The following is a 16,281-nucleotide window of genomic DNA, read 5'->3' as shown; positions in this document are numbered from 1 at the left end:
GCCAGTGGAGCTAAAGTATAGGCAGAAGTCGTCAGCATACAAGGAAGCTGAGACAGACATTCCCACCACCGCAGTGAGCCCATTAATTGCAATTAAAAAGAGGCAGACAGCTAAGACAGATCCTTGCGGTACCCCAGTCTCCTGAACTCTGGAGGAACTATGGGAGGCCACAACTTACATGTGGAAGGAATGAAGTGACAGAAAATTTTGTATGAAAATCAGGAGCGGACCCGAAAGACCCCAACCATGAAGCGTAGAGAGGATGTGATGTCACGTCGTATCATACACCTTCTGCATGACAAAAAAGACAGCGACCAGATGCTGACAGTGCACAAAGGCTGTACGGATGGCAGACTCCAGGCACACCAGATTATCGGCGGGAGAGCGGTCCTTACGGAACCGAGGCAGAAGGCCCCGAGACTCAAGTAGCCAACTCAATCACTGGCTCACCATGCAGTCGAGCAACTGTCAAAGAACGTTGGTGAGGCTAATGGGGTGATAGCTGTCCACCTCCAGTGGGTTCTTGCCAGGTTTCAACACGGGAATTATGATGCTTTCTCACCACTGCGACAGGAACTCACCCTCAACCCAGAAAGGTCTAGGAGGCATCGCTGGCAGTCCACCGAGAGGTGTTTGAACATCTGACTGGATGCGATCTGGCCCGAGAGCCGTATCAGGGCAAGCGGCTAGGGCACTTTGGAATTCCCACTCACTGAACGGAGCATTGTATGATTCAGGGTGGCGCATGTGAAATGAAAGACGCCGATGTTCCAACCAGTCTTTCAGGGAGCGGAAGGCCATTGGGTAATTCGCAGAAGCGGAACTCTGAGCTAAATGCTCCACTAAGCAATTTGCAATTGTGTCGGAGTCAGTACAGACTGCTCCATCCAGTGAAAGCGCAGGTACACTGGCGAGGGTCCGATAGCCATAGAGTCGCCTAATCTTGGCCCAAACCTGTGATGTAGATGTACGGAGGCCAGTGGTGGAGACATACCTTTCCCAGCACTCCTGCTGGGGTTGGCGAATGAGGCAGCGAGCTTGCGCACGGAGCCGTTTAAAGGCAATGACAAGTGCCAATGAGGGATGCCGCTTGTGATGCTGGAGTAACCGCCTGCAATCTTTAATCGCCTCAGCGATCTCGGGTGACCACCAAGGCACAGTCCTCCATCCAGGGGACCTAGAAGAACAGGGAATGGCAGATTCTGCGGCAGTAACGATGCCGGTGGTGACCGAGTGAACCACCGCATCAATGGCATCATTGGAAAGAGACTCAATAGTGGCAATGGAGGTGAACAAGTCCCAGTCAGCCTTATTCATAGCCCAACTGCAGGGGCACCCAGAAGAGTGACGCAGTGGCAGTGACATAAAGATCAGAAAGTGGTTACTATGCACAAGTCGTCATGCACACTCCATTGGACAGATGGTAATAGGCTAGGGCGGCAGATCGAAAGGTCAATGGCTGAGAACGTGCCATGAACCAATGAACCACACTGAAATGTGTGAAGGCACCATTATTTAAAAGAGAAAAGTCGAGCTGTGCCAATATTTTGCTCAAGGATGCTGCCTTGACCCGTTGCCACTGATCCACCCCACAGAGGGTTGTGGGCTTTGAAATTGCCCAGTAACAGAAAAGGTGGTGGCAATTGGGCTATCAGCGTAGCTAGGACATGCTGTGGGACATCACCACCTGGTGGAAGATAGAAGCTGCAGACAGTAACAGCCTGAGGCATCCACACCCAAACAGCGACGGCCTATAAAGGTGTTTGTAGAGGGACAGACTCGCTGTAAAGAGAGTGAAGGACGTAGAGGCAGATGCCACCAGATACCCTCTCATAAGCTGCCCGGTTCTTATAATAAACCCAATAGCCATGGAGAGCGGGGGTTTGCATCGCCGGAAACCAAGTTTCCTGAACAGCAATGCAGAAGAAAGGGTGAAGGCTGAGAAGTTGTCGGAGCTCAGCAAGATGGTGGAAAAAACCGCTGCAGTTCCACTGGTGTCCATGGCCAAGAAAGGCGTGAAGCAACCGAGGAGGCAGATTACGCCGCTGGGTCACCTGCTGCCACCGATTGAGTAACTGTGCGAGTGACATCCATTGTGTCTGAGAGTCCGGCGAAATCTAGGTCCTCAGTGGATGCCAGAATCTCTACCTAGCCCTCAGACACAGAGCTTGTAGGTTGTGGTGCAGTGGGTGCCACCACAAGTTCCTTCATCTTAGAGGTCTTCTTCTTGGACTTTTCTCACTGCTCCTTGGGTTTCGCTGGCTGGGAGGGCTTCACCAATTCAGTGTGCGGGGCAGAAGAGGATCTCGAATCCCTATGACAAGCTGCTTGTGGGCACTTATGCCACTGCCAAGTGTCATCCTTCCCACTTGTGGAAACCTGGGAAGGGAGGGACCCAAGGGACCCCTTGCAAGAGAGAGGAGCCAAAGAAGTTGAACCTTTCTCCGGCTTAGAAGCGGGGACAGATGTCCCCGATGGGTGGGGGAGTGTTGCTCCCGAGGGCCAAGATGACGGCGCCGGTAGCAATCTGATTATTCTTCAGATCTGGATGAATGCGCCAGAAGAAATGAACACCTTGACTCTCTAAATTGGCACGCAGCTCGTCATCAGACTACAAAAGTAGGTTCCTATGGAAAATAATACCCTGGACCATATTTAAACTCTTATAGGGTGTGATGGTAACTGAAACATCCCCCAACTTGTCACAAGCAAGTAACCTTTGTGACTGGGCAGAGGATGCCGTTTTTATCAGTACTGACCCAGAGCGCATTTTGTACAAGCCCTCCATCTCCCCAAACTTGTCCTCTAAATGCTCTACGAAGAATTGAGGCTTCGTTGAAATGAAAGACTCCCCATCAGCTCTCATACCAACTAGGAACCGGGGTGAATAAGTGTCACTGCCATCCTGAGCTTTACACTCCTCCCACAGTGTGGCCAGGGAGGGGAACGATTTGGGATCTTATTTCTGAGTGTTGAATTGAGCCCGAGAATGCTTAGAGACTGCTGGTGGCTGGCCACCAACAAGAGATGACGTACCACGCTTCACTGCGGGTCATCCGCCCTGATGCCACCCACTCCGACCAAGGGCCCTCCCCACGGACGCTACCCAGCTTCAGCAAGGGGCACCTGGCAGGATGGCCATTGCCGGGAGTTCCGATGCCCCAGGGAGATAAGCATCTACTCATTGGCATACGTGGGGAGTTAATCACGCAGGTATCAGCAGAGCGATCCCTGTGTTGTCAGGGGGCTACAACCAACAGGGTACATGGCGGCCCCAACACAACGGACTGGCTACTGTGCTGAATATTAGGTGCAAGGAAGTCCACGGTCGTTGTCTCCGCAAAAAGCAACACTGCACAGTGCATGGTGATACCCAGGAATGTATCCTCGGCCAAGAGATGGAAAATGAGCAGGACTGCAATGCGATGACTAGAAAGCTCTATAAAGATCTCGATGCACGATGGACACAATGCACCGTGTATGGCGTCCTTCCTCAATTGGCTCACTCCTTGGAAGAATTTGGAAATATGGAGGTCAAACCCGAGAGGGGACCATCATAAACAGGCTCCTTTTAGTTGCCTCTTATGACAGGCAGGAATACCGTGGGCCTATTATAATCCCAACCCGCAGGTGGGGTGGTTACATGACCTGTACTTGTAGCATGTTTCACAATGTCCATCTCCATTGAATGTGCTTTACTAAACCTCTTCAGCATGGCACCCGCAAAGCTCAGTGTTCTCAGATCACACTGTCCACTGTCATCATGATTACAAGGAAGACTCAGAGGCATCAGTAAAGTGCAGCAGAGGTACTGTGGGGAGGGTGCCTTCATTCTGAAAACTGGCACACAGAGACGTAATATGCATCTCTCCTGTTGTTCCCACATCTCACTGTTTTACAATGATACAAGTGAGCTCTGGTAACTTGAAGTCCATTTTTATGAAGTATGACTGAACCTTTCAGCTGTGTTTAAAGGTCCTGCTTTATTTGCTATTTATTTCAGCACTAGAATGCACAATCTGATGGCTCCTTCTAAGATGCACTGCCAGTTAAAGTTAACAGCCACTGTCAATTTCATAAGCTTAATCTTGTTTACCATAAATTTGCGGGTTTGTCCCATTGCCCAGTAGAGCGTATCCCTATATACACCACATGTGCGAATTACAACTGGCTCTGAAATATTTATAAGACTGATACATAACTGGCCCTTATTCATGAACAGGAGAACTGCCCACCACAGAAAATGCTGAAAACTGTAATTTAAATACATAAATTGATTGGTGTCACAAGTCTGTGCATGTGTATCTCCTGTATGCTCTGTCCCATGCATTTTGCTGTGTCATTATACTTGCGGGAATGAGAGGAACAGACTTGTTTAGTGACCAGTTGAATGTATCACAAAATGGTGCTTATGATAAAACATCATGTGTTCATTGTTGAATGTTACGTGAAGCACAATTTGTGGAAAAATTGTACATGACTGTTTGTGTAAGAATTTAAGATTGGAAATATTTTGGCAAAACCTCCATCCAAATCAGCAGCACAAAATTTAGTGGTGAAATGGTACAAAAAGAGTTCCAACACTAGAAAATGTTGCTCGATGAGTGGCTTGGGCTAGTTTTAAGATTTTGGTTGGTTTGGATTTTCTAAGTATATGGTAGCTTTCCAGAGGTATGTAACATCACATGTTTAAGCACACCTGTTACCCAATAGCTCCTAGATGTATTGCTTCTAGTTCAGATCAAGCAGGTTTGCTGACCGGGGCAGCCACCCGAGTTCATTATCACACTCTTCATGCCAATGTAACACGATTATGGCCGTGTGACACAGACAGTTATTATGCTGGAAGATACTATCATTGTCAAGGAAGACAGAGGATAATGGAATGCGGGCTGTTCGCAATAATGTTCACTTAGTCCACAGCTGTCATAGTGCCTTCCATGACTACAATGAGTCCAACGGTAGCCCACATAGATTCCCTCATAGCATAATACTGCCTTCACCAGCCTGCGTCTGTGGTGCAGTGCACATTTCGTGCAGCTGCTTGCCTGTATGATAGAGTATCTGGAAACGATTGTCAGCCTGCTTTAACAAGAAACATGGTTCATCTGACCAGATGACAAGTTTCCATTGATCTATGGTCAAATCATTATGGTTCTCTGGCCACTACAATCATAGTTGATGGTGTCATTGGCTCAACATGGAATACTTGAGGGTCATCTGCTGTGGAGCTTATGCTCAACAATGTGCACTGAATGATGTGCTCCAAAACACTTGTGTCTGTACCAGCATTGTATCTGCATCCTATCTGCACAGATTACTGCTTATTCTGCTTTGGAAAAAGGGCAAGCCATCTACCTCCATGCTCTATGACACCTTGCCACCTACTTGTGGTTTCACCACCCTTCAACTTTGTTCCACAGATGCTCCCAACAGTAGTATGTGAATAAACAATCAGCTCTGCGGTTTCCAAGATGCTCAGTCACAGGCACTGGGCCATAACCTGGTGCCTTTTGTCAAACTCTCATATCAGAGGATTTCCCCTTTTTTGCCTTCATTATCATTAGAACTAGTCTCGATTTGTCTCTGTTCTACTCATACACCTGAATTACCATGTCACGTGCCCACGATGTCACCAGCTACCATTCAATGGTGGTTATTGGTGAAACAACTGGTTTTCGGTTAAACTAATTTTTTTTTTAATCTCCTTAACCTCACTGTTAAAACTGGTCAAAGTAAGCAGTTTCTGAATATAATCAACATTCAGTTTTCTTATTGCCATTATTTCAAGCAATGAACACAAATGTCAAAGAGAGATTGAAAAATTCTTCGATTTTTGAATCACACATGCCGAAATATACAGAATCAAAATATCAAATAAAATAGGTAAACTGTACAAAACAGCCTGTCCACTCTTCGCTCTTTAACTAAAAAAGTAATGACAGCTTGAATGGTACAAAAAAGAAACAGTATTCTTTGAATTTTTACTCAAAAAACATGATGTAATCAAATGTCATATCACTATTTTGGAATTACTAAAAGTCAATGCTAAAGAGTGAAAGCTAGGGCTGGAAGACTATTTTTCATGTTAAGTTGTCCATTTCCAAGGACTACAAATAAATAAAGGCATATTATGTAGACACAGGCAGTACAGCAGATACATTATACTTCTATTGTGATTTATGAATGAATTAGTATGTTTCTAATTTATTATTGTTGCCAGAACTTCCTTTATCTTTTATTATTTTGAATGAAAAGCTCTTCTTTCAGTCAAACAGAGTTTCACTTTTTAATGGGAATTTCAGTACAATTGATTTTTTATTGACAAAACCAAAAATGCTCCTTCGAAAAATTCAGATAGCTTACAAAATACAGATAATATTATGAAAAGGGTAGTTGCTACTCACTATACAGCAGAGATGCCGAATTGCAGATATGCTATCAAACAAAGCTTTCAGCCAAACTGGCCTTCATCAGAATTAGACAAAACACGTGTGTGTGTGTGTGTGTGTGTGTGTGTGTGTGTGTGTGTGTGTGTGTGTGCGCGCGCGCCCACACGGCCAAAAGCTTCATCAGATTTCGACAAACACACACACACACACACACACACACACACGTGTTTTGTCTAATTCTGATGAATTAGACAAAACACAAAATGTGTGTGTGTGTGTGTGTGTGTGTGTGTGTGTGTGTGTGTGTGTGTGTGTGTGTGTTGTTGGTCTGATGAAGCTTTTGACCAAAAACTTTGTTAGTCTTTTTGTTATGCCTATCTTCGACTCAGCATCTCCGTTGTACGGTGAATAGCAACTATCCTTTTCATAATATTGTCATTATTCCATCCTGGATTTTCCACTGTTTGATGCAAAGGGGGCTCTGAGTACTATGCGACTTAACTTCGGAGGTCATCAGTTGCCTAGAACTTAGAACTAATTAAACCTAACTAACCTACGGACATCACACACATCCATGCCCGAGGCAGGATTCGAACCTGCGACCGTAGCGGTCGCTCGGCTCCAGGCTGTAGCGCCTAGAACTGCACGGCCACTCTGGCTGGCTGTTTGATGCAAAATATAGCAATTACCAGGAACAGTTACATAACAGTAGTTACAGTTTAAATAATGAATTAATCCATTGACCAATATTTATTCTCAAATTTGCTCATAAATACCCATTCTACAATGTGTTGATCTGTAGGTTGACTCATTTCATCAGTATCATTCAAACATGCAGCAATGGCTTGCAGTAGCAGAAATGGAAATAAGTAATCAAAGGTCACATGATATTTCTTGATGTTGAAACAGTTAAACAAAGATGGGATAATAACACTGATCAGATAATCCAAAGATTCTACATAGCGTGCTCAGAACACCAAGTACCTATGAAGACAAAAAAATAAATTTTTGCATACAGTCACTTCATCTTGTCTCAGAAGCCAAAAAAGAAAATGAAACTATTTTTCTGTAAATTCAGGCTATATGAATACTAACTGGTAGCACCAATTAACACAGAAGCTACCTAAATGAATTTAGCAAAAGTAATCTACTTTTCAGTACATTAACTCTTCAATAGTATTTGTACCTAATCCTAGAAATCAACTTGAATAAACTGCACCACACACAACTACAAGATATCAGCACAGTTTGTATACTCATTTAAGGTTCAGATCCGAGTTCTACATGTTATTGCAATAAACTGTACAGTAAAAGTGCACTTGGCACAGAAAGCAGGAGTTCAGAGATAATACACTGGTAGGTATTGTGCTAGCAACAGTCCAGAGAAGATATGAGGACAGAGTGAGAATAATGGTGGATAGAGGAAGAATGAGCATAGAATCCTGCCAATAACAGTTCCAATCCAAGTCCTCTGACTGTCCTCCTCTTCCCCAACGTCATCCTCTCCAAGCATTCCATGCATTCCTCACTTCCAGCACTGCCTCGCAATTCTTTCTTAAAAATAATACCAAAACCCCAAACCTCACTCAAGCTGAATTCTAGTCTGTCTATCTGACGTGAAAGCAGACAACTCTATCATCATCCTCCCTACAGACAAAGATTCCACTACTGTAATTGACTTTCATTACTAAAATTAAAACGAACTAGATTTTTAGTTCCTTTATTCCTAACAAGAAACAGTTAAAGTACTCAAAATAAATCAAGTCTCACAGTATTTTGTATGAAATTGTAACATGTTTATGTTAGGTACTTTCTTGTCTCTCTGGTACAAATTCTGCTATTGATTTGCTAGAGACTTGAAACTTTCAAGATAGCTCTGAACTGGACGCTAAAACAACATTAACTTGTTTTTTGGCTGCTGCATGGCAGAAGGTTACTTTGTGTACCCCTGCCATTCCCCTCTCTTCTTGTTCCAGTTGTAAATGATTCGTGGGGAGAGTGGTTTCTGATAAGCTTATGTGTAAGCTAAAATCTCTCCAATTTTTAACTTTCACAAAATATGCCAGTACATAGGAGGAAGCAACATACTGGTAGACTCATTTCTCACAGCTATTAAAAATTCACAGTCGCAAATTTTCTGGGATCTCTATATGGGATTAGGAATCTGTATGGGGCTGGGAGAAATTAATTTCTACTGTTCAGAACATCCTCTGTTCACTTTACCACCCTTAAATCAATCTCTTAGAAATGATTATTTCTACGCTTACCTGAACCATTATCTTCTTTCTTCAGCTCTTCCAGTGGTTGTTGCGTTAGTGGGCTGTAATGGCACGGACTAAGAGGTGGTGCATGGCAGGGAGCCACTAGTCCGTAGTGAACTGCCCCCCTTGGAAGACTAGAAAGTGGGTATTGTACCCACAAAGTTGGAACTGGTGATGGAGATCCACGATATGCAGATACAGGTGGAGGGCTGGAATAGTAAGGATGATGACTTAATGTCGGAGGAGGATGAGGTAAAAAGGGAGATGAAAGCTGTGGATATATCAGTGGAGGTGTAAGGAATGGAGAGAGGTGTGCAGAGCTGCCAATGGACGGAACAACTGGATTTCTAAGTCCAGAGCGAAGATTATCTGGTGATGGTGAGAGAGCAGGAGAGCTGAGCCGCGATGGGGACGACAGCTGCTGCTGCTGCTGCTGCTGCTGTGTAGGTGACTGGTTTTGGGAGTGCTGCGTTTGTGGCAGTTGTTGAGGTGACTGCTGCTGTTGCTGTGTGGGTGACGATTTCCTCGATCCAGCAGGCTTTGAAGCCGCTTTGGGTCTGGGAGTCTGTTCAACATTGCTAGTCTGTTGCGCTGAAGACTTCAGGAGAGTACGTAGGAATGATGTGTCTGTATCTTGAGGTCCAGGTGTTTGTACGTCTTCATTTCGACTATTTCCCAGGAGCGAGGTAATACTGTAATTACTCACACTGCCTTTGACACTAGGCTGGGGAGGAGACGGAAGTGCACTGCCAGGTTGGAGAGTTTGGCACGTAACAGTACAATTTCCACTGCTACCATTGTTATTGTTCTGTGGCAAGGCACTACTGGTACGAGCTCGCTGTCGTTTAGAGTTCGACATGTCCTCAAGACTAACTCTCTCCATTTCACGAAGTATTCTCTTCCTAGGGGATATAATGCTAGGATCCAGTCTTGCCGTTGCTACAGTTACTGTCCGCACGTGATTTGGTGGAATAGCCCCACTTGCATTAGAGCAAACAGTGCTTTCATTACTACTACTTGAGCCTTTCACTCTATCTAACAAAGTTTGTACTATATCCAACAATTTTATTCTGTTTCGCTCTTTCTTTCCACCTCTTACGTGTGCACTTATTACACCACTGTGATTCTCCACTGACACTTCTATAGGTACGTAAGGGCATCTACGCTTCTTTTGTATACAGTGAAACACAGAATGAAGACTCCTTAGATGCCTCATGTGTGGAAATGACTGCATCACAAAAGTCATTTCTTTACCAATGCCTTGCCGAGGGTTGGTCTGCTTCCAACAGTGATCTCGCTGCCAAGGTGATGACTGGACAGATGAGTTGTCATCTGACACTGAAATTAATGAAATTATTAGTAACATTCATATTAAAACAGTGGATGTAATATTGTTATTTACTTTATTTGCATTATAACTTTTCAACAAAGTATTTCTTATTGATTACACAAAAAGTTAGCAATTTTAGACAGTTTTAATTAATATACATCAATCTAAAGACTGTAAATTATATTGTGCAATTTTTTTCCTTTGTTGTGTTAAAAAGATACAATTCCTCAGGATGGGTACGCTATGCTTTTGGGTTGCTTAGGTTGGTGCATCAGTTCGTAGAATTTTTCCATAAGTTTAATAAACACAACAGATACACATAACAGAGATTTTAGCCACCAATAATATATTCTCCTTCATTATTTACAACAGCCTGCCAAAGCTGGGGTAACTTTTCAATTCCATGACTGTAGAAATCACATGGTTCTGAGGGGAAGAACTCATCGAATCATGTTTGGAGTGCACTTTTATCTGGAAAAGAAGCTCCTTGAAGGCTGTTCGATAGAGTGCAGTCAAGTTGAAAATCTGAGTGCACAAGATGACGTGAATAGGCGGATGCAGAATAATTTCCTAATCCAACTCCTGTATATAGTTTTTTACCAGTCTAACAGAATGCGGGTGTGGGGCTGGGGGTTGCGGGGAGAGGGGGGGGATTACCATGGAGTAGTGTCACATCACACCGTCTTCCTGGTCATTGTTCTTTGATTGTGTCTGCAAGACATCTCAGGTGCTGACAATAAATATCAGCAATCAGCAGTGGTGGCTACACCTCGGGGAAGAAATTTCTGGTACACCACAGTATCGATAATCCACCAGAAGCATTACATTATCTTTTGTGGATGCACACAGATCACTGTACGGAGAGTTGCTGCTTTGTTTGGGCTCAACCATTCCTTTCTTTTCCTTATGTCAGCATAAAGATTCAATTTCTCATCACTAGTAATGATACAGGATAGGAATGGTCAGTACTGTTATGAGCCAATTTATGACCAGCAAGCAAAGATGCACTTATGGCCACCCACTGGTTTTTGTGATTTTGGCTTAGAGCATGCAATATCCATGCACATGATTTTTTGAATCTTCTGCATTGCATGAAAATGTCAGACAATGGTGGAATGATCACAGTTCATCATATTTGCCAGTAATCAAGTACACTGACGTGGATCATTGTCGATTATGTGTTTAAATGATCTTCATCAAACCCCAAATGTCTTCCTGAATGTGGAGAGTCACTAATGTCAAAACAATCCTTAAAATGAGAAAACCATTTTCCTTCTGTGCTCCGTCCACCAACGGTATTATCCTCATGCACAGCACAAATGCTTCTGGCTACCTCCATTGCTGTCGCCTGTCTACTGAACACAAACACAAGAATATGTGCGAAATGCCCCAATTTCTCCATGTGGCACTCCATATTTTAGCAATCACAGCTCCACTCACTATCTCCAAATGACAAAGTGACAAAGTGTAAACTCGAATAGCAACAGTAAACTACAAATAAAAAGTGATAATTGATAAATAAATGCATAGCAACCATAATAATGATAATAATAATAATAACAACAACAACAGTTCAATTTAATTTCCAAGCAAATGAATTTATGTCAAGTTTCAGGTACATTACAATAAACATGAGATTTGTGATGTAAGGATAATGCTTTCCGAAAATCGTGATCAAACGGCAATCTAAAAACAATGGAAACTCCAGGTAGGAATGTCAACAATGTTGGAAAAGATAGATCGCCTTCCTTAAAGTAAGTAGCAATCTACCTGCAGATCTACATATAGATCGTGAAGTACACACATTGAGTGCCAATGCTGATATTAGGGAATTCAATGCAACCCAGCTATGATTACTAAATTAGTCACCAAAGTACAAGAATGGAAGGAGCTTGAAAATACATGTGCTGACAGCTCACTCATGGTCAACAAAGAGCAATTACGGGAAGACGTAGTGGCTACCTTAGAGGAGAACAGTTCTAAGCTGGCTGTCTCAGTTCCAACCTCTATTCATAATAATGGAATTACTTCAAGCCAAGTAACTAAAGGACTCCATCCCACGGCATTTATGAACTGTTTAGAAGTGTCTTTTGCAAATGTATCCAGAAAGACAAAAGATAGGCTCATAGGCATATTAATTATATGAAAAATGGAGCACATGTGGAATCTATGCAGCTGAAGTTTTTGCACCTTTTGAACTTTGAGGTTGTATTCATTAGCAAATAGTAGTCTCGTGAATAAAAATAAGCAGTAAAATCTAGTTTGCTTCTGCCAAATACATAATGTATGAAACAATGTTACAATCAGAGAATTCTTACAAAAATATTGTGATTCACAATTACCTTGTAAAAAAGTTTGAGCTAGTCACAATTCTAATCAAAAAGGTACAGCTAGCAGTTCATGGAAAGTTGGCACTGTTACTATACTCACACACTGAAGGAGGTATAGAGTGAACTGAAGAGATTGAAGACAATAAATAAAAGTGTAACAACAATTTTCAAGAAAGAAGAAGCCACAATAAGGAGCCACCAAGTCAAGAATATAGCGACTGAGCACATTCATTAAGTCTGCTGTGATAAAGTAACAAAATTGGTTTCGGTACATGAAATGATACTCCTCAGCCACAATATGAGTATTCTAGAAATAACCATAAAGATAGGAGGCACAACTTTGATCACAGGCCAAGGGATTAGTCAAGCAACATCGTAGAGGAAACAAATGCGTAGAAGAGACAAATGCAAGCAAAAGCAGCAGCAGCAGCAGCAGCAGCAGCAGCAACAACAACAACAACAACCATAACAACAACAACAACAACAACAACAACCATTGGTTAAATTAATGTAGTATTGCGCATGACCATCCAAAGCAGCTGTGGTAAAAAGAGGACACACGATTAAAATGAATACAATAACTACAGAAAGAGGTTATAAGACAAATATCAATAAAAGTAAATAAAAACAACAGAATGTAGTCAAATTAATCAGGTAATGTAAAGGGAATAAGATTAGGAAATGTGACACTAAAATTAGTATACAAGTTTTGCTACTTGTGCAGTAAAATAACTGATGATGATAGAAATAGTTTGTGCACAAAATACAGACTGGTAATAGTAAAGTGAGACAAATTTGTTAACATCCAAAATAAATTTAAACATTAGGAAGTCTTTTCTTAAGTTTCTGTCTGGAGTTAGCAGAAGAGAAACATGGCTGACAAAACAATGCACACAAGAAGACAATAGAAACTTCTGAAATGTGATCCTACAGAAGAAGACTATAGATTCAATGAGCACACTGCATAATAAAATTTAGGAGAAAAGAAATTTGTGGCACAACTTGATGAAAAGAAGAGATCAGTTGATGGGATACATGCTGAGGCATTGGTAATAGAGAGAAGTGGGACTGGAGGGAGGTAAAAACTGCTAAGGGAGACTAAGTCTTGACCACAGTAAGCAGGTTCAAGTAAGTGTAGGTTGCAGTCACTACACAGGGATGAAGAGGCTTGCATAGAACAAACTGTGGAGACCAGTCTTTGGACTGAAGACCACAAAAACAACTTGTGAGATAGGACATGGGCTGACATATGACTTCTCAATGAAAATGATGAGATGAAGCAGTAAATACTAATTACAGTAACCGGTGTAAGTGTTTGTGGAATAAAGATTGATGCACTGTTGGATTTGCATCTTGAAAATATGTTTGAGCAGCTAAATGATCTGTCAAAGTTGTACATGTCACAATAAAGAATGTAACAATCTGCGTAGGTGGTAACAAGAGTAACACAGACTGTCTGATCAACAGTATCCAGCCATGCCAGTTCATTTCAGGAACATTACTGTCCACAAATCATTGCCTCACAGTTTCTGCGCTATGACAGGTTGCATTGTCATGCCGATACCATCAGTCACCATCTCCAAGTTGCTTCTCTATTGCACACAGTGCATAATGCTGCAAGATGTGTCTGCAATTAGCATTTTATACGTGCAGTATGGGGACCACTCCCTGACCACGAGAAACATCCTCATACCATACCGTATTTTACGGTTTATAGGATGCACTTTTTTCTTTCGAAAAACTGCCTCCACAATTCAGGTGCACCTTATACTTGAAATTAATATAGAAACATCCAGTGTTTGATTTAAAATTGCCACCAGTCATAAAAATGACCACATATTCAATGCCGAGGGAAATCTCTCTCTATCTGGTAACATTGGATCAACTGGCGGCAGCAGCAGTGCACTGATGAACGAACACGAGTTGTGGGAATTCACAAGTTTGCTAACACTGTCTCTCTCCCACCCACCCATCACAAACCCACAACACAGTTTAGCCTATGATGTGTCATTGCAGTCTATGGTGCCAATGAATTTGAATTGAAAGTGTGTGTGTTATCAGTTAACAATACAATATTTTTGTTAGTAGCTATTTTCATGATGGAAAAAAAGTAAAAGGTATTCATATGATGCAGGCTATAAACTGAAAGTAGTAGCTTATGCAGAACAACATGGAAACAGAGCAGCTGAGTAGCATTTCTGCCCTCCATCAACGGAAAAAACCATTCACGATTGGTGGGCTGGTAAAAAAAAAAGAAAAAAGAAAAAAAAAAAGAAAGAAAAGAGGAAGACTAAACGTGAAAATAGAGGACTGAACGCAAAATAGCCAAAACTAGAATACGATGTATTGAAACGGATTCAAGGACACTGTCAAAAAGGCACTGGAATGAATACAAAAATGATTCAAATACATGCTCATAAGTTAGTGCTACAATTGAATTTAACAACTTTAAAGGTTGAGTTGGTTGGTGCGACAGGTTTATGAAGTGTCATGGACTTAGCATCGAAATCTCAGAAAATGCCACAAGAGTATGAAGAGAAAATATCTTTACATCATTTTATTATTCAACACTGAAAGAAAACCAGCACTGAACTAAGCCAAACAGTGAATATGCACAAAACTCCTCTGACATTTGATGTGCCAAGTAACATGACTGTTGCCATGAAAGGTGCAAAAACTGTAACTGTAAAAATAAGTTGTGCTGATGATGATAAACTTAATCCAATGATCATTTTCAGGTGCAAAACAATGTCAAAACCTTCCGAAATACCACCAGGCGTTATTCACATACATGACAAGGATTGGATAGACAAGGCTGGTGTGATATTATGGATTAACAGTGTGTGGGTGAGAGAAAAGATACTTTGTTGAAGAAGATTTTTCATCTTGTGCTAGGTCAGTTTAGTAGTCATTTGAAAAATGCTGTGAAAGAGAAATTGAATCTGGGAAACAGAGATTGCTGTTACTCCGGGAGAACTTTCTTCACAACTGCGATCTCTTGATGTCTCAATACATAACCCATTTAAAGTATATATGAGAGAGGAATGGAACAAATGGATGATGGATGAAACCCAACATGAATTCACACTAAAATTCACAGCTTTAAAAAAAGTGTGTCAGTCGATAAAACAGTCATGGTCTAGAATGAGAGATGACATTATTGTTAAATTTTTCAAGAAGTGTGGCATAAGTAACACTCTCAATGGCAGCGAAAACTATCTTATCTATGATGAGGACAACATTGAGGGAGGAGGAGGAGGAAGTTCCGATGACAATTTTCAGGGATTTTAAAGGTCAGTCTGGTTTTACAAACTAAGAATTGGTCTGGCTTTGCAATCTAATAGTGAAAATGGTAAAATGTTATTTTTAAAAAACTTCTTAAAAATTAAAATGTGTCTTATAGTCTGTAACGTCCAAAATTTGAAATTGGATTACCACAGGGTATTGTGCGATTCATCACTCATTTCCAGTCATCCACTGTCCAGTGGTGTCGTTATTTTACACCACCTCAATTTTGTTTAGCACAGACTAGAGAAATGTGGGATTTACAAGGATCTACTTAACCTTTGTACCCAATTCTTTTTAACTCCCTATGCATAGTTGTGCTAGCTGGACTGCTGGTAGCACTTTGGAACCCACAAGCGATTTCTTCTGGTGATTTCATGCAAGTTTTTACATCCGCCCTCTACAATGCTTCATGGTCCTTGTACGTCAGTATGAGTACTGCCTAGCCTTTGTTTAACTGTGGTTGTTCTTTTGCATTCCATTTCACAATAACATCACCAATAGTCAAGTTGCACAGCTTTAGTAGGTCCGAAGTGCTCTGGTGACAACCAATGAGTAGTCTACATTCGAAGTCACTGAGCTCTCCTGATTGGCCCAGTCTGCTGTTACTGCTTTTCTACTGACAACACAATACCCTCCGCCTCCTTTCGTACTGGCAGGTCAGCCACTCGTGACATCTGATA

General features: G+C 41.9%; 1 protein-coding gene across 3 annotated transcripts in view; it reads right to left on the bottom strand.

Annotated features, from left to right (window-relative positions):
* The window catches only part of LOC126471605 (protein hairless-like), an 86,112-nt gene that overhangs the window by 31,056 nt on the left and 38,775 nt on the right, over nt 1-16,281 (bottom strand). For all 3 annotated transcript variants that reach the window (XR_007586352.1, XM_050099845.1, XM_050099852.1), the window contains one exon: nt 8,660-9,991. Coding sequence is in view for 2 of the 3 variants with exons in the window: in XM_050099845.1 (XP_049955802.1) it covers nt 8,660-9,991 (1,332 nt within the window). In the remaining variant the exon portion in view is untranslated. The remainder of the gene's footprint in view (nt 1-8,659; nt 9,992-16,281) is intronic.

Source organism: Schistocerca serialis, chromosome 1, assembly GCF_023864345.2.
Source record: "Schistocerca serialis cubense isolate TAMUIC-IGC-003099 chromosome 1, iqSchSeri2.2, whole genome shotgun sequence".
NCBI lineage: Eukaryota > Metazoa > Arthropoda > Insecta > Orthoptera > Acrididae > Schistocerca > Schistocerca serialis.
Note: the sequence above shows the minus strand (reverse complement) of the source record. Positions and strands in the feature narration are given on the sequence as shown.